This window comes from Phacochoerus africanus, chromosome 5, assembly GCF_016906955.1.
Source record: "Phacochoerus africanus isolate WHEZ1 chromosome 5, ROS_Pafr_v1, whole genome shotgun sequence".
In the NCBI taxonomy this organism is placed as follows: Eukaryota; Metazoa; Chordata; class Mammalia; order Artiodactyla; family Suidae; genus Phacochoerus; species Phacochoerus africanus.
Window position 1 is genome coordinate 12,920,472 of NC_062548.1, and position 27,483 is coordinate 12,947,954.

Here is a 27,483-nt window from a genome sequence, read left to right on the forward strand (position 1 = left end):
ATCATCAAACTGAAGTCACACTGGGGTCCAGCGGGAGTCTAAGTGTTTGGGTACAGGACCAAGCCACCTAACTGCACGACCACCCCACCTGGGCCACGGTGCAAAGTGTGTATATTTGCTAACAATTGTCTCCTGCTCCCAGTTGAACTTGAACTCTGTCAATGAAGCAACTGCTACTAAAAACAGGCCGTCAGGGAGTTCCCGTCGTGGTGCATCAAAAAAGAACCTGACTAGGAACCATCAGGTTACGGGTTCCATCTCTGGCCTCGGCCAGTGGGTGGGGGATCCGGTGTGGCCGTGAGATGTGGTATAGGTCGCAGACACAGCTCAGATGTGGTATGGCTGTGGTGTAGGCCAGTGGCTGTAGCTCTGATTCTACCCCTAGCCTGTGAACTTCCTTATGCCCTGGGTGCGGCTCTAAAAAAGCAAAAAAAAAGAGAACAAGCACTTATCTCCACTTCTTTTTAAACTGTTAATGTTTTTTCAACATCTCAGGGGACAAACTGGACAGAAGAGGATTAAGGAGAGACTATTTTAGAACACACGGAATATTTCATAGACAAACTCAAATCAAATGCAGTCTGAAATGTTCATGTTTGCCTAGGGTCATATGGATTTAGGCTAAATACCATCTATTTGGGGACTGTCAAATTGTTTACCCTAAGCACACTAGGCTAGATCCTAGGTCAGTGTACATGGATTTGTATTCATCTTTTCCTGCTTTTAAAGATGGGTGCTAATTAAAATTTTCCATCACAGATGACTTTGGGAAGAGGAAGAAGAAGATTATAAGATGGGATTACCTTGCATATTATACTGATAGTAATTAGGATCTTCTGATTCTTTCTTGACTGACACAGCTGCTGCTTTCAGTGAAATGCCTTTGAATGCAATGGAAATTATAAAATTACATGTTAGGCTAAACCCACCAACAGAGAGAGGTGACTGGCTAATATTTTTTCCAGGTTCTGTTTGGATTAACACAGCAACATGGCAATCAGCAAAGGAACTCATGCACTATGAACAAATGGTTTATCCGTATAAAATATAGAATCCACAAAAGAGGAAAGAAGGAGAGAGGGATGAAGGGAGGGAGGAACAGAAGATGAGAAGAAAGAGGGCTAGTTTCCAGTTGGGGGACATTTTCCCTTGCAGGGTGGCTAAATATGGGCATGCATTTGCATGAAATATTGTAACTATTCTTTTTGTCACAGATGGTCTTCATTCACCTACGACAACAGAATGGATTTAAAACCACTGCCTTAGTAAAACCCAAGGGCTTTATCAGGGAAAGGTGCGGTAGACGGTAAAGCTTAGCCACAAATGTCTCCCATCCCAGCATATACACCTGTTTGCAATGTGACTTCCCCACTCCAAGTTTCTGGAAGTGGAAATCTCCAGCTTTTAAAGCTGCGCCTGGCCATGTGACTTGCTTGGACCAATGGGGTCCAAACAGAGGCTTGAGCCTTGCTCGTGCACCCGGGCCTGCTGTTCTGGGGGCAGAGTGGCCCAGAGAACGAGCCTGAGCGAGCCTCCTGGAGATCTGAGACCACAAGGAGAAAGGAGCCCGCCTTTCCCAGCCGAGGCCTAAGCCCCAGGAGCGAAGCCAGTCCGGGCCAGAAGGAAGGCCTGGCCAACACACAGAACGGTAAGAAAGACTAAATCAGTGTTTGAAGCCACTAAGTTTGGGGGTGCTTTTTTTTACACAGCGGTAGATAACTGAGAGTGAAGCATCCATGTCATTGACCCATGAATGTTAATAGCAGCAACAACAAAAAGTGTGACCCAGGCTGGGATTTCACTGTTCAGCCTTAATTGATAAGTTTGGGGAGGGGGGCATCTTCTAAAAATTTTAATAGTTCTGTTAGCATATTTGGATATTAAGTGAGTTTGGATATTAAAGGATGCGATTATCAAAAAGAAAAACTTGTTAGAAAAACGGAGGCACAGAGTGGACACAGCCAGTGGCCTTTTCAGTGATATGGGAGAGGAAGTTGAGGACATTCTTCCAAAGTGGCACAGAAGGTCTGATGGAAAGATTAAAGGAGAGTTCATCCATGGCACTCTACTTAAGCATTTCAAAAAAAAAGCTATTTATGTGTTTGTAAGTGATCTGAAGAAATTTTCGCAAGAGCGGTTTGCCTTAAAATGGTGAAATTTGAGGTGTAAAGAGATGGAGTTTTGAGAGGGGAGCGTGAAAGCAAAAAGGAGTTGTACTTACTATTCCTCTGACTTTAAAAAATTTCAAATGCGTATAACTTTTGTAATTTATGGTAAAACTTTAAAGCATGAGTCCCAAGTCGATTAGGCACTAATGACTCTACCAACAAACACTTGATAAACAAGTGACAGCTGGGCTGTCAAAGAAACACTCTGAGATGTTGGCAATTGGAAGCTGATTTGACGGTGCAGAATACAGAACGTCTTTGAAATGCTAATGAAGTGCTTATTTTCTCAAAATAAGAGGGGGGCGGGGGGATTCAAAAGTCGAAACCATTTCAACACTCGCTCTGTGTGGAAAGGGCGGTACAGGCATCACAGGCAGTAAGGCGGATGGATGGTCAGCTTTCAGAAGCCTGCGGGCAGCTGGAAGCAATTCCTAGGAAACCCACAGTGGAAAGTCACTTCTTAGGGAGTGTATTCTTGTTGAAAGGAAACCACATCTCCAAAGAGAGGTCTCAACAAAAGAGGCCTATCTTAAGGCACCTGGGAGACACCCATCCACCCAACAGCTGGCAAGGAAGCAGAGGGAGGCGGTGAGGCTGCGGATCCGAGAACAGGCCCCTGGGGAGAAGGGACAGCCCCTGGCTCCCACCCCATATGTTCTCCCAGTGTCTGAGAGGAGGCTGTGGCTTGGGGGTTTGAAATTGTCTGGGACCCACGGAGACCCGGCAAAATGTATCTGAGCTTGGAAACACATCCAAGGCTCTGATTAAAGGGGCAAGCGTATGAAACACATTGTGTCTAAGTGGGATGACGAAGATGCCACAGGTGAAATATTCGGCTCCTTTCCATCGACTTGTGTTGGTTTTACCTAGAATAACTACAATGGACTCATGTTTTTTCAGACTGTGACATTTAAGGTGGAGCTTCTACCAAGCACCTGTTGACATGTGGCCAGGAGAGACCCGGGGGATTTGACCCAGGAGGAGTCAGGCTCTGAGACTGGTCCATTCCTGATCCAGGGACCTGGGAGGCAGCTGAGTATAGACCACACCTGACACCTTCAGCAACGATGCTGCTCTCACCTCCGTTTCACTGGAGGTAAAGTCTCTCTTTGCCTTTTGATCTTTTCTTCTTAATACTGAATTGTTTTTTCTTTTGGATTACCTTAGATTTAATTTTAACTTTGTATTTTGAACTGTTTCACTTTTTTCTCATCATTAGTAATTTCTTAGTTCATCTTCGTATAGCCAGTTTGGATTCACTTTTTTTTTTTTTTTTTTTAGGTTTGAGTTTTAGTTTTAGTCTTATGTACCTGTTTATTTTAGGTTTTCTAACCATTCCAATTTTAATGCTTTCAGTATTTTCCCATCCCCTGACTAAACATTTGAGTTTTAATAAGTTTTTTTCTATCTTTAACCTTTTCCCTCTAGCTAATGCCATTTCTCTCTCTTCTTAATATAGGAGTGAGGAGGGGCAGGGAAGGGTATCAGTTACTCTCATTCATCAAAGAGGGATTTTCTTTCCAATATGGATTGTCATAGAAGTGCATGTTGATTATAGAACATTTAGAAATGAGAGAGTGCAGGAGTTCCCATGGTGGCACAGTGGTTAACAAATCCGACTAGGAACCATGAGGTTGCGGGTTCGGTCCCTGCCCTTGCTCAGTGGGTTAAGGATCTGGCGTTGCCGTGAGCTGTGGTGTAGGTCGCAGACGCAGCTTGGATCCTGCATTGCTCTGGCTCTGGCATAGGCTGGCAGCTACAGCTCTGATTCGACCCCTAGCCTGGGAACCTCCACATGCCACGGGAGTGGCCCACGAAATGGCAAAAAGACAAAAAAAAAAAAAAGACATGAGAGAGTGCAAAAGGCAGTAAAATATGTCCAAAAAAGGAAAACTATTTGTAAATTAATCATAATTCTAAATGTATATTCAAGAATTTTTACTCATTTCTAATTTATATACATTTGTAGAAAATATTAATTATATCTAAATAACATCTTGGTACCTAGTGTTTACTGAATTAGAAGGCTCTTTTTTCTGGATATTTGAGTAAAACATGATTATTCTGCAAATAAGGCCCCAGTTGAGGCTAATTAATGCCCTAGTCTCCATTTTTTTTGGAGGGGGGAGGTTTCCGGCATGGAAAGTGTCATCTGTGAACAAAGAGTTTTATTTGCTCATTCTCCATTCCTATACTTGTTTCCTTTTCTTGTCTTATTACATTAGCTAGGACTTTCTGTATGATGTTGGAAGGGAATGATGAGAGGGGACATCTTTGCTTTATTCCTGATCTTAGTGGAAAGATTCTAGTTTCTCACCATTAAATATGACGTTAGCTGTAAGTTTTTTGTAGATTTTTTTTTTAATCAAGTTGAGAAAGTTCCCTTCTATTCCTAGTTTATTGAAAGTGCTATTTTTAAGAAGAACAAAAGAAAGTGGTTAAAACACTTGATTCTACAAGTATCAGTGTACATACCGGAATCTTCCATGGGTTCTGTCTTCACGTTGACGGGGACACAACTGAAAGGAGAAGGGAAGGCTGGTCAAGACCAGCAGGGTGAGGACCACCCACAGGCATCGGGACCACTCCCCAGACCTTCATGTCGTCATAGCTCCACTCCCACCACACTGAATGCACAGCTACCTCAACTTGAACTCTGTTAATAACCTGCTACAAAATTAAAGGTGTCAATGGAATGGTCTCATAATCCCAAACATCCTTTCAAAGAAAGACTATGCAACAGGAGTTCCTGTTGTGACTCAGTGGTTAAGAACCTGACTAGTCTCCATGAGGATGCAGGTTCAATCCTTGGCTTTGCTCAGTGGGTTAAGGATCCAGTGTTGCCGCAAGCTGTGGCATAGGTTGAGGATGTGGCTCAGATCCCTCATTGCTGTGGTTGTGGCGTAGGCCAGTGGCTGCAGCTCCAATTCAACCCCTAGCCTGGGAACTTCCATATGCTGCAGGTGTGGCCCTAAAAAACTGGACCCCCCCCCCAAAAAAAAAAGAATATGTAACAATATACAGAAGACATTCCATAGTTTGAAAATGAACACTTTGCAGTCAGATGTGGGCTTATTTTTGGTATCTATCCCTTACCTTTCACTTGGTGATGTCACAGATCTCACAGCATCTGTCACCACCCCTGGTCCCCCTATGCAAGAATTAAAAAACACACATTAGCGCCTGTCTGCACCTTGAAGCACTGACACCGCTCAAAGGGGAAGCAAACACGGAACAGAACTCCGGTCTCTAGGTCATCATGGACCAGCCCTGGAGGAGAGGCTGACGCAAAGCAGGCCCCGGCCTGGGCCCTCTGTGTGGGCAGGATGGGGGGCCAAGAATCAGACTGGGCCCGAGTGACCTCCAGCTCCGAAGCCTCCGCAGGCCTCAGTCTCCTTGTCTGAAAGCGGTTGTTGGGTGGGGAATGACTGATACATGCAAAGTGCTTAGAACAGGGCCTCTCACACAACAAGGTATCCTTGTAGAGTAATGATAACAGCAGCCGGCAGTACAAGCCACCTGGGACAACAGTCACCTGGTCACCTGCCACCCCTGATCCTCCATTCCCTCCGTTAACATGAGCCAGGGGACTCCAGGAGCTCACAGCTGCTCCAGAGACAGAAGCGTGTCTCATCACCCTCTGTACCCCTAGGTGGGCCTCGTGGTTGGCAAGACCCCCGGCCACTTGGTTTCTGCACCTGCATAGGCTCAGCCCTGCACCCTCTTTAGACCTGGTCTCTGGGGAACAGCTATGGCCCAAGATGTCCAACCATGTTCCAGAATAATAATCTGGGAGAATAAGAAGGGGGCATAGGTGGATCTCTAAATGCTCCCGGTAAAATTACTTTTTTTTTTTTTTTTTAGCTCCTTCATCATTATATGTTAAGGAGATTATGAGGGCTCCTGGGTTCCCAAACCTGGTCTCAAACACCCTGCACATAGCTTTCTGCCTGACCACAGGCGTGAGCTTCCTGGGGGAGCTGAGTGTTGAGACCCTGCTTTTCTTGGGGGCCGTTTCCTCCAGGAAGCTCTTTTCACCATACAATTCTACCCTCTTCCCAGGGACTCTCAGGGGTTTCCTCCACCATCCTGAGGGCACCTTGGGTCACCCCCAGGTCTCTGAATGGTCTCTTTCCTTCCTTTTCCCAGACCATGTGGCTCAGACGCACAGGAACGGTCACACAGCCCAGACCCACTCTTGAGCCCAACAGCGCCCGGCCCACGGCTGGTGGTTAAAGACCAGGAAGGCAGCCCAGCGTCCTCACACTCCTGTGCAAGGTAGGTCTCCTGCCCCCCACGGGCTGGACACAGAGGATGGTCTGCACGGAAGGTGGGAGGAGGGTGGCATCTCCGCAAACGTCACCACTGCCCCCTGCCAGAAATGTCAGAGAGATGACCTTCTCAAGCAGGAAAGGCAAAGCACAAACAAGCTTCAGAATGTGCCAGACTTACACTGTAATTAAGAGGAGCAGATAAAGAGGATGTGGTACATATACACAATGGAATATTACTCAGCCATTAAGAGGAAAGAAAGAACGGCATTGCAGTAACATGGATGGACCTAGAAATTATCATGCTAAGTGAAGTTAGTCAGGCAGTGAGACACCAACATCAAATGCTGTCACTTGCATGTGAAATCTTAAAAAGGGACATAATGAACTTCTATGCAGAGCAGATACGGACTCACAGACTTTGAAAAACTTACGGTTTCCAAAGGAGAGAGGTTGGGGGGTGGGGAGATGCACTGGGGGTTTGGGATGGAAATGCTATAAAATTGGGTTGTGGCGATTGTTGTACAAGTATAAATGTCATAAAATTCATTGAGTAATTAAAAAAAAGAAAAAGAAAAGCAGGCTTGGTTGAGCAGCAAAGGGCAGTCACCGAATATGAGAAGTTGTCACTGGGAGTTTCCCTTGTGGCTCAGTGGAAATGAGTCCAACTAGCATCCATGAGGACCTGGGTTCAACCCCTGGCCTTGCTCAGCGGGTTATGGATCTGACGTGGCCGTGAGCTATGGTGTAGGTTGCAGATGCGGCTTGGTACCACTGTTGCTGTGGCTGTGCTGTAGGCCGGCAGCTGCAGCTCCAATTCGCCCCCTAGCCCAGGAATTTCCGTATGCCGCTGGTGCAGCCCTAAAATGCAAGAAATGAAAATAAAAATAAAGAAACTATCACTTACCTGGTGGATTCACTGGACCTAGGAAAGGCCTGCAAGAAAACCAGTACTGTTACCCAGTAGGAACACACAAGACGGACAGTTTAAACATCTGAATAACCAACTTCTAAATGTAACGGGACTGAATTAACTAACTGAAGTTAGGCTGTCAGTTTATCTCCAAATGAACCAACTGTTAGGCAGGGAGGCAGCCTGTCACCTATTGATGGTGAACGAAATCCCCGCTTTGTTCTCCAAAATCCACTTCAGGGTTGCAAGGTCGTAGTTCTCAGGGTGTTGAAAGGGGACCCCTTCTGGGAGCCCCTGCACCACCACGGCTGCCTGGTCCGTCAGCAGCTTCTCATACGGAACAGGCACCATCGCCGTCGTCCCCAGGGCTTTACCTGGAAGAAGAGGTGGAGCATCTTAAACGGTCCGAGCATAAAACCCTGCGGGTCAGTTTCATTCAGGGTCATAAACACAAGTGGTGACATTTGGCTCTGAAGGTATTTTACCAGCTTAAAGTGTCCTATTCCTTTATAGCTCAGGTTAATAAAATTCCCAACCAAAGGGCCAAAAGAAAAAGTAGAAACTGTTTTTAAGTCTTCCCATAAGATAAAATAATAGGTTCTGCAATCTATAAAAATACTGCACCAGGGAGTTAAAAAGAATCTGACAGGTATCCATGAGGATGCAGGTTCAATTCCTGGCCTCGCTCAGTGGGTTAAGGACCTGGCGTTGCCATGAGCTGTGGTGTAGGTCACAGATGCAGCTCGGATCTGGCGTTGCTGTGGCTGTGGCGTGGGGCAGCAGCTGCAGCTCTGATTCAGCCCTTAGCCTGGGAACTTCCATATGCTGCGGGTGTGGCCCTAAAAAGCAAAAAACGGACAAACAAAAAAACTGAACCACCATGTTGTGGACCTGAAACTAATATAACACCGTAAGTCAACTGTATTTCAAAAAGTAAATTAACCAAAAAATCCATTTCCAAAAAGAGGAAAGGAAATAGTAGGTCCTTTTCTCCATTCTCAGAGGTTGCACAATGTGGGGTACTTGCCTTCATGCACCCAGGGCTGCAGGGAGCACCCTGCGGTTACTCAGGGTTACTTAACTGTCCCTGTGTCACACTGTACAGATCAGGCCAACTTGTGTGTAGAAAGTGGTGCCCAGGTGGCCTCATGTCACCACCGGGGCTGTGTCAGTCTCTGCACTGGCTGGTCAGCCCCGAGGTGCGGAAGCCCCATTTCCCATAGGGAGGCAGAGCCTGACACCCTAAGATTCTTTCTGCTGGGGGTCCCCCAAATCCATCTCTTACAGGGACCCACAGGTGACAGGTGGGCACACCTGTCCAGGAATGATGGTCAAGGCCCCAAGATGCTAAGTGTTCATCTCACTAGTCCAACACCTGCGGAGTTTCTTACTATCTACCTTTTCCAAGCACTGAGTAGGTTTTTTTGTTTTGTTTTTTTTTTTGTTTAAATCCCTGCTCCATGCCTGTGAAAAGATGTGGGTAGGTAGGGGGACCAGTGAGGATGAGGCTAGTGAGTGAACCAACCACAAATGTCTTTAATAACTGCTTAGTTGTGGGGAGGGGGCTCCGCAAAGACTGAAGGCCGATGAATCTGGAGGTTTTGATGGATGGGAAGAGACCAAGGTGTTTTCCCTAAGACGTGATCTGGTCCTGAACTGGCTCTCCGCTTGCTGCGAATGTGGATTTTTCCAATGTCAGAGCCGGTCTAGACAGTCATGCTGATAAAATGATCTCTAATACTGCGTCCCCCCCCCCACTTCCAGGGTGGACTGTTCAGAGAATGAATCTCTAAAGTGAGCTTTACCATAACAAAAGCAGAAATAGTCCTCCACGGCTTTTCTGAGTATTTCCGTTTCCCCTGAGTCGATCTGCATCCCGTTGACAGGATGAGGGGGTTTCACCTCCGGCAGCCCTTCGGCAACACCTGTCAACGAGTGAGCAGTGTAAAGTCAGCATCCAAGTAGCTGTACTGTATGTGTCTTTAATGTCCATGCTTCTGGTACAGGAAGGGAAAAGGCGGCGGGGTGGGGGGGGGGGAGAATAGACGTAAAACAAGATTTTTTAATTAAAAAAAAAAAAAAACAACACAGCAGAGTATTGGGAGTTCCCTGGTGGCACAGCAGGTTAAGGATCCAGCGTTGTCACAGCTTTGAACCCTGGCCCAGGAACTTCTGCATGCCGAGGGCGAGGCCAAAGCCAACAAAAACCAACAGCGTATTCATGATGAACAGGATAAAATAACTTGGTGCTCACCTCTGAAATGAACCTGTTGATAAACAATAACTCAACAGCCAAGGAAATAGCAGTAGTTCAAAGGAAACGATACCAGGAAATTATTTGCTGCCCAGTCTGCAAGTGACCATCACTGTGTAGGAAGACCCTTGCCCAAGTTCAAGTCCAAGACCAGCCCCCAGTCAGCTGCTACTACTCCCAGAGTTTTGAAGGATTGTTTTATTTTTTTAATGATTTTTTTTTTGTCTTTTTGCCATTTCTTGGGCAGCTCCCACAGCATATGGAGGTTCCCAGGCTAGAGGTTGAATCGGAGCTGTAGCCACCGGCCTACGCCAGAGCCACAGCAACGCGGGATCCGAGCCGCGTCTGCAACCTACACCACAGCTCACGGCAACGCCGGATCGTTAACCCACTGAGCAAGGGCAGGGACCGAACCCGCAACCTCATGGTTCCTAGTCGGATTCGTTAACCACTGCGCCACGACGGGAACTCCTGAAGGATTGTTTTAATCAGGGTCAGTCAGGAGATAGACACCACACATTGATTTGAACATGGAAAGTTTGACAGCGGGATTAGTAACAGGGATGAACCGCTAAGGGGTAAAGACTACACGAGTAACAGGCAGAGGAGCAGCAGGTACTGCGAGGGCTGAGGGAGGAACTAATTCTGGGAGGCACCCACCCCACCCCACCCCGCCTCTGGGGAGCAGGCAGGAAATGCAGGGGTGCCGCAAGCTGGGGCTGGCCACCAGGGACCCGCCCTCTGGAGGTGCCAGAGGAAACTGCCGGCAAGATGAGCTGTCGTGGAGTTCCCGTGGTGGTGCAGCAGAAATGGATCCGACTAGTATCCATGAAGACTCGGGTTCCATCCCCGGCCCCGCTCAGTAGGCTAAGGATCCAGCGTTGCCGTGAGCTGGGGTGTAGGTCGCAGATGTGGCTTGGATCCCGAGTTGTTGTGGCTGTGTTTCAACCCCTAGCTGTTGCAAGGAAGCTGGTCCCTGGGGTGGGGATAGACGTCTGGAAACCACCTGTGGGGTGAGGCCAGCAGAACTTTCTGGAAGGCCCCCTTCTCAGGCACTGGGGGAACTGACTCCCTGCGAGACTGCCTGTGTACTCCTGAGATTCTCCAGATTCTTCTGGAACATTCCGGGACTTCTGTGAGAGGCTGGGAAGCTGGCCGGGGCAGCTGACTGGACGTTGTGTGTGCCGGGGGTGACCCCTGAGAGCCCCAGCTGCTGTTGGTCACCCCGTGCTGCAGGTGCAAGCAAGTGAGAACCTACTGGAAATGGCAAGGGAAGCGCCTTCTTCCTCCAGGGACCTCCTGAGCCTCCAAGGTGGGCCCTGTGCCAGGTGCCGAGGAAGCACTGTTCACGGGGCCCCGCTCCAGCATCACAAGGCAGCACAGGGAAGGGTGGACTCGGAGGACAGGCCAGAACTTGAAAATGGTTAAAGCAGCTTCTTGGGCCAGAGAGGCTCATATGATGGGGTTACGTTCTCAGGTCAAAGGGAAGGCGAATATCGTGGACAGACAAAATGCCACCTGAAAATGCTCAGACATCCAGGACGTACAGAACATACAGCCTCGTGTAAACAGTTGTGCCAAGCAATCCCTATGCCTGTTTACATTTCAGAACCAATCTGTTGTCATCACTGTGGCGCAGCAGAAACAAATCTGACTCATAGTCATGAGGATGCGGGATCCACCCCCCGGCCTCAGTCATGCGGCTTGGTCCCTATGCGGCTGTGACTGTGGCTGTGGCAGAGACCTGCAGCTGTAGCTCTGACTCGACCCCTCGCCTGGGACCTGCCATATGCTGTGCATGTGGCCCTAAAAGGCCAAACAAAACAAAACGGAACAGAACCGATTTGGCTAAAACGAGGAAGCAGGTGAAAACCTACGTGTGTTTAGTCGTTCACACAATTGCGGCGCACAGGTAAAGTGAGAGGGGACTAGACGGAGGGTATGGGTCATATTACCTGCAGGCCTACTCCAGGGGTGAGTAAACCCGGGAGGTTTATGCCACGTCCTGCCCACGGCCTGTCTCTGTATGGTCTGGGAGCAAAGAATGGTGTTTTCAATTTGGCAATGGTTAACTAAGTTCAGAATGCTACTGACCTGGGACAATAACACTAAATTCAAATTTCAGCGGCCTAAATAACATTTTACGGCCCAGGTACATTCACTGATGTGCGGCCTCTTTCTTTCTTTTAGACAATTTATTTGATTGAACTATAGATGATTCATAATACTGTGTTAATCTCTGCTCTACAGGAAAGTAGCTGCATGATGCACAGATACAATCCCTTTTCATACGTGTCTCCCTTAGGACTATAGCTCCCCGTGCTCTACAGGAGGACCCGCTTCTGTATTCCTTCTCTCTAGGTAACCGTTTGCATCGACTAATCCCAGACTCTCAATCCAGCCCTCTTCCACCTCCCGCCACCCCCTGGCAACCTCAGGGCTGTTCTCTCTGTCCGTGAGTCGGTTTCTGTTTTATAGCTAAGTTCACTGGTGTCATAGTGTAAACTCCACATATAAGTGATAGCATAGGGTGTCTGTCTTTCTCTGTCTCACGTACACGTGATATGTGTGCTGCCTGTTGCTGGTTTCACCCTACACAAGCAAGCTGAGGGGCTCTGCGGGGCTGTCATGACTCACAGAGACTAACGGAATTACTATCTGCTGTTCCAGAAAAAGCTAGCCCGTCCCTGGCTCACTCCGTCTTGTTTGACGGGTAAAAGCACCTGTAACACTTCGGTTGATTCTAAATTCCGGCTGTTCTGCAGATTCAATTCATGCATAAACACTTATTCCACAGGGAGCTGGTTTCTAAGTTCAGACGGAAGATAAATGGGGTTTTGATGCACGTTTACGGTCATTTTTCCTTACTTCCGAGACAACGTCCAAAGAAACAACCCCCACGGGGGTGGAGAGAGTTAAATTAGGAGTTCGGGATTAACATATACGTACTGCATGTATAAAACAGGTAAACAGCAAGGACCCGCTGTATAGCACAGGAAGCTATACTCAGTATCTGGTAATAACATATAATGGAAAATAATCTAAAAAAGAATATCTACCTGTCTCTATCCACCTATCTATGTGGATCTGAATCATTATATCTATATATCTGATATATATATATATATATATATCTGAATCACTGCACTGTACACTTGAAACTAACACGATGCTTTAAAAAGAAAAAAGAAAAAAATTCCATTCAAGGGGGAAAAAAAAAAAAAAAAGAGTTCCCTGCTGGGCTCACGGTTAAAGGATCTGGCCTTGTCACTGCTGTGGCACAAGTTCGATCCCTGGCCCAGGAACTTTCACATGCCGTGGGTGTGGCCAAAAAAATAAAAATAAAAAACAAATGAACCAACAAAAGATATAACCCATCACATATTCAAGAGCCACATGTCGTATTCCAATGTGGAATGCATGTGCCAGTCCCAATGAGAAGCTCTGGACAAAATGTTAATGAGATCCCCCGCTTGAAAGCATTGGAGGCAAAAAACAAGACAGACCGTCATCCTTGAAAGAAAGGAAGCACACACAGGGCGGGAGCATCACACCAACCCGGTTTTTCCCCCGTGGGAGCGCCTCATTTCCTGTGGGACTTGGGGAGAAATAGGGCTTAACCCAAAAGCCACAGTCTAAGCCGAACAAGGAAACCCATGCCCCGTGTCAGGATGGCCGCTGGGGCTGGACATGGAGGGCAAATCCTGGAAAAGGAGTGAGTCCCAGAGGTGGGAGACCCAGTGTCATCACAGAAACTTCCCTCAGATTCTTGTCCGGCCCCTAAATTGCGCAACGTCAGGGTGAGGCATTAGGGAAAGCAACATTTGGAGGCTCAGGTGCTGAGCGGAGATCCAAAGAGCTGTGTGGTGCCAGAAAGACAGGGTTTAGGATCCACGTTCCGCCAAGTTCAGGAAGCTTGTTAAACTCCTTGTGAGGCGAAGGGGCAAAGGGCGGCACCAAACAGACCCGTCCACGTGGGGACCAGCGACCTGCCATTAATCTGACTGCTGGCAGAACAAAAGGCAGCTTTATGTAGCAGATTTTTACATTATCATTCCCAGTATACAGTCAAAAATGAGAAAGGTGAAGAAGCAGGAACCTGTGATGCACGACTGAGGGAGAGAGAGAGAGAATCTGTAGAAGCAGAACCCCAGGAGTTCCCATCATGGCTCAGTGGCAATGAACCTGACTAGTATCCATGAGGACTCGGGTTCGATCCCTGGCCTCATTCAGTGGGTTAAGGATCCCGTGTGGCTGTGGCTGTGGTGTAGGCTGGCAGCTGCAGCTCCAGTTGGACCCCTCGCCTGGGAACTTCCCTATGCCAGAGGCACAGCCCTAAAAAGACGAAAAAAAAAAAAAAAAAGCAGCAGAACCGTAAATAACCCAGATGTTGAAATGACCAGACTTAACGGCTATAAATAGATGAAAGACTTTATGGGGCGGAGAACCCAGCGAGGGAATATAAGGGGCATTCCAACAGAGAAATGAAAACGCTCACCAAAAAAGGAAGAAAGAAGAAAATGGAATTTTAGAAATGGAAAATGATTAGGACTGAAAATCTCACCAGACGGCCTTAACACGGGCGATCTGAAGCTTGAATACAAAAAAGCAAAGGTGGAAAAAGGGGACAGAGTCTTCCTGGCCTGTCAGACCCCAGCATGTTTTCTTCTCTGTGTAAATGAAGGAGTGAAGGGATCAGACTAGACATTTGAAGAGACGACGGCCAGTGCTGATGAAGACGTCGGCCTGCAGGTTCAGTAAGCTCCACAGCCACGCAGGGTGAAAACAAGGCTGCAAATAGGCTCTTCATGAACACACGGATGAAAATCAAAGGTTAGACGGAGCTAGAGAAAGATACATGACTTTCAGAGGCACAAAATGAAGAATCCTGGGGAGTTCCCATCGTGGTGCAGCGGAAACGAATCCAACTAGGAACCATGAGGTTGTGGGTTCAATCCCTGGCCTTGCTCAGTGGGTTAAGGATCTGGCGTTGCCATGAACTGTGGTGTGGGTCGCAGATGCAGCTTGGATCTGGCGTGGCTTTGGCTCTGGCATAGGTTGGCAGCGACAGCTCCAATGGACCCCTAGCCTGGGGGGGGTCTTTTAGGGCCTCGGGTGTGGCCCTAAAAAGACCCCCCCCCAAAAAAAGAATTTTAACCTGACTTTGTATCTAAAATAGTGGCAGCCAGAAGACAATGGAACGAAACTTTTAAAGAACTGGAAGGAAAAAAAGCCTCTTAAGCTATTTTCTTTCCTCCTTTCTTTTCTTTTTTGCTTTTTAAGGCCGAACCCACGGCATATGGAAGTTCCCAGGCCAGGGGTTGAGTCAGAGCTGCAGCTGCGGACGTACGCCCCGGCAACTCGGGATCTGAGCCTTATCTGCAACCTACACTACAGCTCATGGCAACACCGGATCCCTCACCAACTGAATGAGGCCAGGGATCAAACCAGTGTCTTCATGGATACTAGTCAAGTTCATTACCACTGAGCCACAACAGGAATTCCTCAAGCTATTTATTTGCCGTATCGAGTAAAACTATTCTTCATGATAAAACAAAGACCTACTGTATGGCACAGGGAACTATATTCAATATCTTGTAACAACCTGTAATGGAAAAAAATCTGAAAAAGTATATATATATGTACATATAACTGAATCACTTTGCTGTACACTTAAAACTAATACAACTTTGTAAGTCAACTATACTTCAATATATATATATTTTTTTCTTTTTAGGGCCACACTCAAGGCGTATGGAGGTTCCCAGGCTAGGGGTCAAATCGGAGCTACAGCTCCAGCCTACCCCACAGCCACAGCAACGCCCGATCCGAGCCGCGTCTGCGACCTACACCACAGCTCCTGGCAGTGCCAGATCCTTAACCCGCTGAGCCGGGCCAGGGATCGAGCCTGCAACCTCATGGTTCCTAGTCGGATTCTTTTCCGCTGCACTACAATGGGAACGCCAATAAAATTTTTTTTTTTTTTAATATTCTTGAAGAACAAAAGCAAGGACAGTGATGTTGGCAAGATGACAGACTAAGAAGCAACGGGCCCGTCCTGCCCCCACAAATACAGCAAATGAATGGAAGGACCAGAGCACCTCTTGAGAGAACTTCAGAAACCAGTTGAGAAGCTATGGCAACCAAATCATGGGAAAACCAAGAAGGGATGCCAACACGGGGCTAGGAAGATTCCCAGTGTTTGGTGGGCTTAGTCGTGCTTCTCCCTCCACATGGTTTAGTGCAGAGCAGCTGGGAGGGACCCCCAGACGGGGGCTTCTCCTTTGGAATGGAAACAAAAGAGTGGACTGTGTGGCCAACATTCTGGCTTTCTAGGGGTTGCTGGAGGAACAGATTTCTCTTACTTAACTCAGAGCTGCAATTCTGCGGGCAGACACTAGGGGGAGAAAGAGGTTCAAAAAGGTTTGAGAGGTACTTGAAGTTCCCATCGTGGCTCAGTGGTTAACGAATCCGACTAGGAACCATGAAGTTGCGGGTTTGATCCCTGGTCTTGCTCAGTGGGTTAACGACCCGGTGTTGCTGTGAGCTGTGGTGTCGCAGACGTGGGTCAAATCCCGCATTGCTGTGGCTGTGGTGTAGGCCGGGTAGCTACAGCTCCGATTTGACCCCTAGCCTGGGAACCTCCATATGCTTTTTGCCAAGAAATGGCAAAAAGACAGAAAAAAAAAAAAAAAAAGGTTTGAGAGGTTCTAGAACATCCAGCCGGACTGAGGGTCAAAGGAACGAGCTGAAATTCCAGCCACCAGTCCTAAAGAAATGTAGATCTATGAGCCACCTGACAAAGAATTTAACATAGAGATCATCAATGAGCTGAAAGAATAGAGAGAGACAAGTAATAGTGCGAGAAGAAAATGAGAACACACTAGGAGTTCCCACTGGGGCTCAGTGGGTTAAGGACCCGATGTTGTCTCTGTGAGGATGTAGATCCAATCCCTGGCCTCCCTCAGTGGGTTAAGGATCAGACTGGTTTTTACAAAAAAGACCTAACTATTTTTTGTAGGTGTGTGTCTTTTTAGGGCCACACCCACAGCATATGGAGGTTCCCAGGCTAGGGGTCAAATTGGAGCTGCAGCGGCCAGCCTATGCCACAGCAACGCAGGATCCAAGCCGCATCTGCAACCTACACCACAGCTCACAGCAACGCCGGATCCTTAACCCACTGAGCGAGACCAGGGATTGAACCTGCATCCTCATAGATACCAGTCAGATTTGTTTCTGCTCAAGGCATGACAGGAACTCCCCTAACTGTATACATTTACAAGAGACAAAGTTTAAATATAAAGATACAGAAAGCTGAAAGTAAATGAATGGAAAAGACGTGCCCTACACATCATAAGAAAGCTGGCGAAGCTGTATTAAATACAAGACAGGGAGTTGCCATTGTGGCTCAGCGGGTGAAGAACCCAACTAGTATCCCTGAGGATACAAGTTCAATCCCTGGCCTCAGTCAGTGGAGGACCTGGCATTGCTGTGAGCTGCCATGTAGGTCACTGATGTGGCTCAGATCTGGCGTGGCTGTGGCTGTGGCGTAGGCCGGCAGCTGTAGCTCCAATTCAACCCCCAGCTTGGGAACTTCCATATGCCGCGGGAGCGGCCCAAAGAAATAGCAAAAAGACAAAAAAAAAAAAAAAAAAGAAATCCAATTACCTGACATTAATGAACTGAGAATATACTTCTTGTTCATCAAGTACATACTCATCATATTATTTAAAAACTGATTTTTTAATCTATCTTCTTTTTTAAATTTTTTATTATTTTTTAAGGCCAAACCTGCAGCAGATGGAGGTTCCCAGGCTAGGGGTCGAACTGGAGCTACAGCTGCCAGCCTACACCACAGCTCACAGCAACCCCAGATCCTTAACCCACTGAGCGAGGCCAGAGGTCAAACTGGCATCCTCCTGGATCCTAGGTGGGTGCCTTAAACCCCGAGCCACAAAGGGAATTCCAAGAATTCAACTATTATGGTCTGTTGTATAAATGTGTATCCAGGCACTGTAGTGTAAGCTGGAATTTGACTTCATAGATGTTACAAGTCGATCAGTCACTTGAGCTAATGTGTGGCAGCTGTCTGAGTGTGTTGCAGTCTTAACGCAGATAGGCTTTCCAACAAGATTCGTCAACCACCATCCTGCTGTTTTGAAGAAGTCTGTGCAGTTGTGGAAAAGACAGCCTCTGGCTTCTCTGCACTGGTGCTGAAGAAGGAGAATGTGAACTGCTTTAAAGGGCTGTGTGTTGAGGATACTCTTTTAAATAAGAGTCCACCTGGCCTTTGGGTCGCCTTTGCAGAAGACTTGCAGCTGGAGAGTGTTGCTCTGGCCTATTTTTCTGGCATTCTCTTAGGTTACAAAGTTAGCACGGGGACATGGGTTGGATCCTTTGTTGTACCTGATCATACTGCAGAGATTCTGCCCAGCTGGATAAAGATGTCAGAAAGCTACTTGCTGTACAGGGGCAGCATCAGACTTCAGATCCTAATATTTCTCTCTCTCTTTTTTTTTTTGTCTTTTTGCCTTTTCTATGGCCGCTCCCTTGGCATATGGAGGTTCCCAGGCTAGAGGTTGAATTGGAGCTGTAGCCGCCGGCCTACACCACAGCCACAGTAACTCGGGATCTGAGCCACGTCTGCAACCCACACCACAGCTCATGGCAACACCGGATCCTTAACCCACTGAGCGAGGCCAGGGATCGAACCTGCACCCTCATGGTTCCTAGTCAGATTCGTTAACCACTGTGCCATGACGGGAACTCCCAGATCCTAATATTTCTGCTGTGCTTTTAATACTCAAAATATTAGGGGATCGGGTGTTGAAGCGTGCCCTTTTTTGCTTTAACAATTTATAGAATTTAAAAGACGTATGTCTTTCATGTGGCCTCACATTAAAAGTTAGGAGAATGTAGACATGGTTTACAGCTTTTACTGTATACCTTTCCTTGGCCAAGCACCTTAAAGTGTGCCACTGGAGTTCCGTCATGGCTCAGTGGAACCGACTCTAGCTAGTATCCATGAGGATGTGGGTTCGATCCCTGGCCTTGCTCAGTGGGTTAAAGATCTGGGGTTGCCGTGAGCTGTGGTGTACGTGCAGACGTGGCTCGGATCTGATGTGGCTGTGGCTGTGGTGTAGGCCGGCAGCTGTAGCTCTGATTCAGCCCCTAGCCTGGGAACTTCCATATGCCTCCAGTGTGGCCCTAAAAAAAAAAGTGTGCCACCTTTTAATCTTTCCTTTTTTTTTTTTTTTTTTAGTTGAAGGGGATCCTTTTTGTATATATGATGAAACTCATGTCAACTGCAGTGAGTGCAATTTCAGATATCAACGTTATTCCATTGTAAAATCACACCATGGAAATATTACCTACAACCTGTCATTTGTCAGGTGTACAGTATCTTTTTTATCTTTAACTTTTAGCATTAAATAAAAATAAAATTGGGAGCACTGAAAAGAAAGAAAAAAAATCCATACATATATGAACCTGTGCAGTTCCAAGTCCATGTTGTTCCAGGGTCAGCTGTGTACATATAGAGAGGTTGTGTGTGTGTGTGTGTGTGCGTGTAGAGAATATATATATATAGAGTGTGTACATATATATATACACACACATATATATGTACCCCCTTTGCCAACCCTTGGAGAAGCTATACACACACACACATACACACACACGTATGCCAGTATACCCTCTGATAAACTTTTTTTTTTCCCTTTGTTGGTTTCAGGGAATACAGAATTGCTTATTTATTGATTGATTTGTTTATTTATTTATTGTCTTTTTGCCATTTCAAAGGCTGCTCCCGTGGCGTATGGAGGTTCCCAAGCTAGGGGTCAAATCAGAGCTGTAGCCACTGGCCTACACCACAGCCACAGCAATGTAGGATCTGAGCTGTGTCTATGACCTACACCACAGCTCACGGCAACACCAGATCCTTAACCCACTGAGCAAGGCCAGGGATCGAATCTACAACCTCATCGTCCCTAGTCAGATTCGTTAACCCCTGAGCCACGACGGGAACTCTGGGAATTGCTCATTTAAAGACTGGCAGTGTAGGGTACAGGGGTAGAGTGATCACTCTGCAACGTGCAGGTTTTAACACACTAGGCTCGTTTCCCTCACCAATGGCTGCATACGCTCACTAATGCTCCTTGTAAACTCATGTTGGCACACTGAAGCCTCTGAAAGTGCCAGAGCTTTTTAAAGAAAGAAAAAGGAGTACAATGGTTACTAACTGAAAACCAAAACAAAACAAAAACACACAACTACGAGTGGGCCCTGAAGGAGTTTTTCCCTTTCCTTTAGGAAGGGATAAGAGAAGAATATTTTTTTCACTGTGGGTTTATTTTAGGGATTAAATTAGAAATTTGCTCGGTGCATTTTTCCAATTTATTCTACAGAACCAGAGCCCTGCTGAGGACTCGGTGCAGCATACACTAACCGTGTTTCTTGGACTCGGTGTTAAGTCCACAGGGATGGGTCAGAATCATTTTTAGGATAATGCTTCTGACGTGTTAGATGCAAACATTCCATAAGTCTTGCCTGCAACTATGTTAAGATTCGTGATACAAAGGATAAAAATCCTTAGCACTTACAGTATTTTGCAAAATCCCTCTGCAGATCCGTCCTGGCGTTCACAAAAGCACGTCCTTTCTCCGTGCCCACGACAAACACGTCTGCCTCATACATTGCGATGCAGGCCACCTCTGCTTTGGACTTGGCCAGCTCTTTACACTGAAATGGGGAAAAAAAGGAATGAAATGTTCTCTACGAGGGCAGATCCAGATTTTGTGGGGCTTGAGAGGTCCGTCTTAAGGAAGAATCCACAAAGTTGATACGAAAGCAAGGATTTCTTTAGAATGAGAAAAACCCCCAAGAAAAAAACCAAAACAAATGTATATCTGAACGGTGCAAAATACTATTAGAAGATGCTATTTGAAATGAACATTGTAGGAATATCTTGGCATAATGGCCACAAGACACTTGATTCCTTGCAGAAAAGAGGTTTAGGGAAAAATACCACATTAGCATTGAAAACTTTATTTTGCCCACAAAAGCAAGTGCAGTGTACAAACAAGTTCAATATCCTGAACGCGTTATTCCCATCCATTTAGCACAAGTGAATTGTTTGCTTTCACTTTGAAAAAAATATGGATATCAGGCAAATACCACTAATATCATAAAACCGGAGTTCCCATCCTGGCGCAGAGGAAAAAATCTGACTAGGAACCATGAGGTTTCGGGTTCGATTCCTGGCCTCGCTCAGTGGATTAAGGATCCAGCGTTGCCATGAGCTGTGGTGTAGGTTGCAGACGAGGCTGGGATCCCGTGTTGCTGAGGCTGTGGTGTAGGCCAGCAGCTACAGCTCTGATTAGAGCCCCAGCCTGGGAACCTCCATAGGCCAAGGGTGCAGCCATGGAAAATGCCAAAAAAAATAAAATAAAAAGACAAAGAAAATAAAACCTGGAGAAGAACATTTTCATTAACTACTTGTGATGTTTGTGGTTTATAATAAGAAATGTATATTTAAAAATATATATATATTTGTTTGTCTTCCACTGTTCTGGCCACGAAGCTAAGGGGTTGGAGGTTGAATCTATGGCCAATGGCTTATGCCTGTGTAATGAGGCCTCCATACAACCCCAAAAGGATGGGCTTGAGTTGGTGAACCTGTGAAGATTTGGGAAGACTGTACCCTTGGAGAGGGCATGGAAATTCCAGACTTTTCCTGTGCATCTCTTCCATCTGACTGTCCTTGAATTATATCCTTTTATTTATTTTTAACTATTTATGTATTTATTTTGCTTTTTAAGACCACACCCGTGGCATACGGAAGTTCCCAGGCTAGGGGTCTAATCGGAGCTACAGCTGCTGGCCTACGCCACAGCCACAGCAACTTGGGATCCAAGCCTCGTGTGCAACCTACCCCACAGTACACTCACGGCAGTGCCAGATCCTTAACCCACTGATTGAGGCCAGGGATCGAACTTGCATCTGCATGGATATTCGTCAGGTTCTCAACCCTCTGGGCCACAACAGGAACTTCCTGAGAAGAGATTTCTTAACTCTGCCAAGCCCATCATCCTCTATATGAAAGGCTCTGCATACACGGATAGCATGTAACACTGGCGTTGAGCGTTGTGGCGCCGAAGTCAAAAGCACTGGTGACGCTTCTGTTATTTTGGCAGTGATCCAACCACGTGACATTGTTATCGACCTGCGAGGCCACCTCACCATGGACTCCAGCGCAGACACGAGGAACGTCACCACCATCCTGCTGTCCGAGGACTCCTCGTTTTCGACGGGCAGGGTGGACATTGCGACTTGGGCCATGATCCCTAGGAGAGAGGAGCATTAAGAACGTGAGTGGGGGAACTTCAGTGTCCTGCTCCACATGATTAGAGCTGTGAGGTCCTCCCAGGGGACCTGGTTCAAAACATCCTCTAACTTTGAAGAAACCAGACACTGGAATTCCCGTCGTGGCGCCGTAGTTAACGAATCCGACTAGGAACCATGAAGTTGCAGGTTCGATCCCTGGCCTTGCTCAGTGGGTTAAGGATCTGGCACTGCTGTGAGCTGTGGTGTAGGTCGCAGACGTGGCTCGGATCCCGTGTTGCTGTGGCTCTGGCATAGGCTGGTGGCTACAGCTCCGATTCGACCCCTAGCCTGGGAACCTCCATATGCCGCGGGAACGGCCCAAGAAATGGCAAGACGACAAAAACAAAAACAAAAACAACAGACACTAAAGACAGTAAGTGATTTGCCTAAGATCTCCATATAGCAACACTAACTTTGCATAGTGTATTTTCCATTTAACCTAGATGCTGCCTTCTTATAGAGTAAATTCAAATATTAAGCTAGCGAGGCATGTTAACTATTGTTAACTATTTCCCAGATGCAAAGGATGGGATGGTAATGTCCCTTATTGATCCAGTGTTGTTTTGTTAGATTTCTGCATGGCCATGCCTGATACCACCTTCTGGTCCACACACACAGGAAAAGGAGAGAAGTGGTATTTTCTGGTGGTGGTGTTTTGGTTGGTTTTTTTGGTTTTTTTTTTTTTTTTTGGCTGTGCCTGTGGCATGTGGAAATTCCCCAGACCAGGGATCAAACGCACGCCACAGCAGGGACGACAGGTCCTCAACCTGATGAGCCACCAGGGAACTCCCAGGAGAGAAGAGGGTTTGTGTACTACAGATGGGAAGAGAAAAAAACCCTTCCTTCCTCTCCCAGGACTTCTCCTGCATGGAAGCTCATTCTAATTTTCACCAAGTAAGCATGAAATCAAGTGAGCATGAAAAAGTTTCTTTGAAAAAATTTCTCCAACACCATAAAGAGAGTTCCTTGAAATAGAGCATTTGGAGTTCCCTGGTGGCCTCGTGGTTAAGGATCCAGCACTGTCACTGCTGTGGCTCTGGTTCAGTCCTTGTAAAGCAAATACGTGTCATTGTATCCTGCCCTGCAATAGCTGGCTTGTTTATATTTGTAAGCAAAAGATAAACAGACAAATATAAATATGTATGTAGGAGGAATCCTACATCGAAGGGGTGAAGTATGCTGATCCTATAAAGGCTGTTCAGAAGTATTTGCAGACGTTTCTTTCAGCACCTGAGGTTTGATTTCTTGCCCCCTTGAAGGCGTGCGGCCACCTGCCTTGGGTTGGCCAATGACACCGGGGAAGTAACATCACTTCCACGCAGAGGTTTCCAGCACACTCCCCCCTTCCTCTGCAGTGGATTTGCGACATTCTTTATGGTTGGTTCCAGATTGAGGAAACTCTAGAACAGACCCACAGGCACCTCATCAAGAGACCTCTAGTGCAAGGAATCAATCCTTGCTCCTTGAATGCACCGAGATCTGGTGGTAGTTTTTTTTTTTTTTTCCCTTGTCTTTTTGCCTTTTCTAGGGCCGCTTCTGCGGCACATGGAGGCTCCCAGGCTAGGGGTCTAATCGGAGCTGTAGTCACTGGCCTACGCCAGAGCCACAGCAACGCGGGATCCGAGCCGCGTCTGCGACCTACACCACAGCTCACAGCAGTGCCAGATCCTTAACCCACTGAGCAAGGGCAGGGATCGAACCCGCAACCTCATGGTTCCTAGTCGGATTCGTTAACCACTGCGCCACAACGGGAACTCCTGGGGGTAGTTTTAACCACAGCCTGCCTAGCCAATCTGAGTGGACCTAGCAGGCTGCAAAGGAATTCTAAAAATGCAGCTATGTATCTACCTGAATTTTCTGAAGACTCCTGAGGAGCCTCAGATCTCTAAATTAGAGCCGTAATCTTCCCGAGAAAGATCATAGATGGACATGTGCAGAGCCACAAGGATGCACATGGTTGGAGTTAAAATTTTTTTATAGCTCTCCCTATTACGCAACAGAATGTCAGAGTGTGACATCATACCAGGCACATTCATTAAGGATCCAGCACTGTCACTGATGTAGTTTGGGTATGACCTGGCTGTGAACAGGTAAGGAAAAACACTTTCATCTGAAAAAGAATTTTTTTTTTTTTTTGGTCTTTTTCGGGCCACACTCACAGCATATGGAAGCTCCCAGGCCAGGGGTTGAATTGGAGCTGTAGCCACTGGCCCACACCACAGCCACACCAACACCAGATCCCAACCACAATGCTGGATCCTTAGCCCACCGAGCGAGGCCAGGGATCGAAACTGTGTCCTCATGGATTCTAATCAGATTTGTTTCTGCTGAGCCATGATGGGAACCCCCTGATCTGAAGGGTTTTTTTGTTTTGTTTTGTTTTGTCTTTTTGCTATTTCTTGTGCTGCTCCCGCGGCATATGGAAGTTCCCAGGCTAGGGGTCGAATCGGAGCTGTAGCCACCGGCCTACGCCAGAGCCACAGCCACGTGGGATCCGAGCCGTGTCTGCAACCTACACCACAGCTCACGGCAACGCCAGATCGTTAACCCACTGAGCAAGGGCAGGGACCAAACCCGAAACCTCATGGTTCCTAGTCGGATTCGGATTCGTTAACCACTGCACCACGACGGGAACTCCTGAAGCTTTAATTTACTTTTTTTTTTTTGCTTTTTTTTTTTAGGGCCGCTCCCGCAGCATATGGAGGTTCCCAGGTGAGGAGTCGAATCAGAGCTATAGCTGCCAGCCTACACCACAGCCACAGCAACGTGGGATCCGAGCCACATCTACAGCCTACACCACAGCTCATGGCAATGCCGGATCCTTAATCCACTAAGCTATGCCAGGGATCGAACCTGTGTCCTCATGGATGCCAGTGAGATTCATTTCCGCTAAGCTACGACGGGAACTCCTGAAGTTTTAATTTACTTTATTTATTTATTTTTGGTGGCGGCATGCAGCGGCATGAGGTGGGTTCTCAATTGCCAGGCCAGGGATTGACCCTGGGCCACGTGGTGAAAAAGCACCAAGTGCTGACCAGCAGACCATTAGGTAACTCCCCGATTTGAAGCTTTGAAATAATTGTCTTAAAATCAAGCCCTTCCTGTTATCACACCCATGTTTGAGACCGAACAGAAGTTGGTGCATACGGCTTGTCATAGCAAGGACTCTGTTCCAGCAACAAAGCTGGAGTCAGACACAGCAGCAAGCAGCACCCAGCAAGGACACGTGTTAGGTCTTAGAAACGCTTTCCTCTCATGTTCTGGATTCCATGATCAACCCTTAGGACATCAGGCAGAGGAAATACACAGCGAAAAGTGTGAAATCGCAAAGGCAGGTTATTTTCCCCAAGTATCAGAATATTCACTTAGGTTGTGTTCTCTCCTTGTTACTTTGGGAGCTCAGAATATGTTCATTCATGGAGCTCCCACTGTGGCTCAGTGGTAATGAACCCAACTAGGATCCACAAGGATGCAGGTTCGGTCCCTGGTCTTGCTTAGTGGCTTAAGGATCTGGCATTGCCGTGAGCTGTGGTGTAGGTTGCAGACGTGGCTGGGATCCCAATGCTGCTGGGGCTCTTGCGGAGGCCGGCAGCTGCAGCTCTGATTCGACCCCTAGACTGGGAACCTCCATATGGCTCTGGTGTGCCCCTCCTTCTCCAAAGAATATGTTCCTTCCTATATGAAAAAAGGAACAGGTGTATTCTTAGGTTACAAACTCAGTGACTTGTCCATGCAAAACTAGAACATAACACAAGAACAATTTCCTGTCTGCTGCTGTTTCCATTTCTCATCTTCGTGGGCTGTGGACCTGTTACGATGTCAGTCATATTCAGTGTGCGTGAAAAAATGAGACGGGAGTTCCTGTGGCGGCGCAGCGGAAACGAATCTGACTTGGAACCATGGGGTTGCAGCTTCAATTCCTGGCCTTGCTCAGCAGGTTAAGGATCCAGCGTTGCCATGAGCTGTGGTGTAAGTTGCAGACGAGCCTCGGATCTGACGTTGCTGTGGCTGTGGTGTAGGCCGGCAGCTGTAGCTCCAATTGGACCCCTAGCCTAGAAACCTCCATATGCTGCAGGAGCAGCCCTAGAAAGACAAAAAGAAATGGGATGGACACCACACCAACAGCTCATGGGGATGCCACAGGCGAGAGGTGCTATATCATTACCAGAAGTTTTCAGGAGCATCTTAGTACTTTTCCATGGGAAGAACCCGGGAGCTGACCAAGTCCAGTTAGGCTTGATGGAGAAGGATGCATTTGGTTTGGGGCTTTTTGCTCTCTAGAAATGGCTGCATCTGGATTACAACAGAAATTCGCCGGGCTGTTCTTTGCTCCAAGTGGTCATTTCCCTGGATAGTCCTTAGGCAAGACTGCTCATGGAACATTCCCTGCACCCCTAACTTGGTGAGTGCGTCCTCGCCTCCCCTTGCCAGAGAGAAACTGCCATTGCACAGAGGCCTTAACAGTGAACACCAGGAGTTCCCACTGTGGCTCAGTGGTAATGAACCAGACTAGTATCCATGAGGACACAGGTTCAATCCCTGTAGGTTAAGGATCCATCGTTGCCATGAGCCGTGTGTAGGTCGTCAGCTTTGGCTCTGATTTGACCCTTAGCCTGGGAATGTTCTTATGCTGCAGATGCGGCCCTAAAACAAAACAAAACTGAACACCAGAGGACACCCCATACCAGGCCAGGCTGGGGACACAACCTTACAGAGCATGACAGGCTGGTCCTCCCAGAACCGGAAGCCAGGAAAGCCAGCTTGTGGGTTCCCCAGACCACCGCCCAGCTCAGAGACCCCAGTGGGCTGCTCTCAGGTTCCTCTTCTATGAACAGAGACAGTAAATCAGTCACTTATTATGAAGGGTCTTTTCACTTCTAACCTTTCATGAGACCTCTCATTTTAAAGTCAAGGGAACCACATCTTAGAGAATCGATCCATGTGAAATGTCCAGAATAGAGAAATCTCTAGAGACAGAAAATAGATTAGTGGTTGCTTAGGGCTGGGAGGCAAGGCGGCCAAGGGTACAGGGTTCCTATTGGGGTGATGAAATATTCTAAACTTGACAGGGGTGATAATTGTCCCACTCGGTGCATATACCACTGCTTTGTACACTTTATTTTTATTATTATTTTTTAAATGCAATTTAAATTTTTTTTTTTTTTTTTGGTCTTTTGAGGGCCGCACCACATGTGGAGATTCCCAGGCTAGGGGTCGAATCGGAGCTGTAGCTGCTTGCCTCCACCACAGCCACAGCAATGCAGGATCCGAGCCGCGTCTGCGACCTACACCAAAGCTCATGGCAATGCTGGATCCTTAACCCACTGAGCGAGGCCAGGGATCAAACCTGCAACCTCATGGCTCCTAGTCGGATTCGTTTCCGATGCGCCACGACAGGAACTCCATGAATTGTACACTTTATTTTTTTTTTTTGGCTTTTAGGGCTGCTCCACGGCATATGGACATTCCCAGGCTAGGGGTCACAGACACAGC

At 47.2% G+C, this 27,483-nt stretch overlaps 1 protein-coding gene and 1 long non-coding RNA gene across 6 annotated transcripts in view; one reads left to right on the forward strand and one right to left on the reverse strand.

The window, feature by feature from the left end:
• Nucleotides 1–27,483, reverse strand: part of LOC125127210 (general transcription factor II-I repeat domain-containing protein 2) — a 54,525-nt gene that overhangs the window by 19,356 nt on the left and 7,686 nt on the right. For 3 of the 4 annotated variants that reach the window (XM_047779908.1, XM_047779907.1, XM_047779910.1), the window contains exons 2-9: nucleotides 21,847–21,950; nucleotides 20,208–20,346; nucleotides 9,158–9,277; nucleotides 7,543–7,726; nucleotides 7,347–7,375; nucleotides 5,265–5,319; nucleotides 4,644–4,687; nucleotides 804–881 (exon numbers count right to left, since the gene is read on the reverse strand). In XM_047779908.1, the coding sequence (XP_047635864.1) occupies nucleotides 804–881; nucleotides 4,644–4,687; nucleotides 5,265–5,319; nucleotides 7,347–7,375; nucleotides 7,543–7,726; nucleotides 9,158–9,277; nucleotides 20,208–20,346; nucleotides 21,847–21,945 (748 nt within the window). In that variant the 5' untranslated portion in view covers nucleotides 21,946–21,950. The remainder of the gene's footprint in view (nucleotides 1–803; nucleotides 882–4,643; nucleotides 4,688–5,264; nucleotides 5,320–7,346; nucleotides 7,376–7,542; nucleotides 7,727–9,157; nucleotides 9,278–20,207; nucleotides 20,347–21,846; nucleotides 21,951–27,483) is intronic. The other variant, XM_047779909.1, reaches the window with a different exon arrangement.
• LOC125127211 (uncharacterized) lies at nucleotides 400–22,122 on the forward strand. Of its 2 annotated transcripts, XR_007134892.1 has the most exons (4): nucleotides 400–1,648; nucleotides 3,069–3,264; nucleotides 6,318–6,446; nucleotides 21,801–22,122. It is a non-coding gene; the product is annotated as an uncharacterized LOC125127211 (long non-coding RNA). The 2 variants fall into 2 exon arrangements; XR_007134891.1 differs by lacking the exon at nucleotides 21,801–22,122 and having other exon boundaries at nucleotides 6,318–6,890.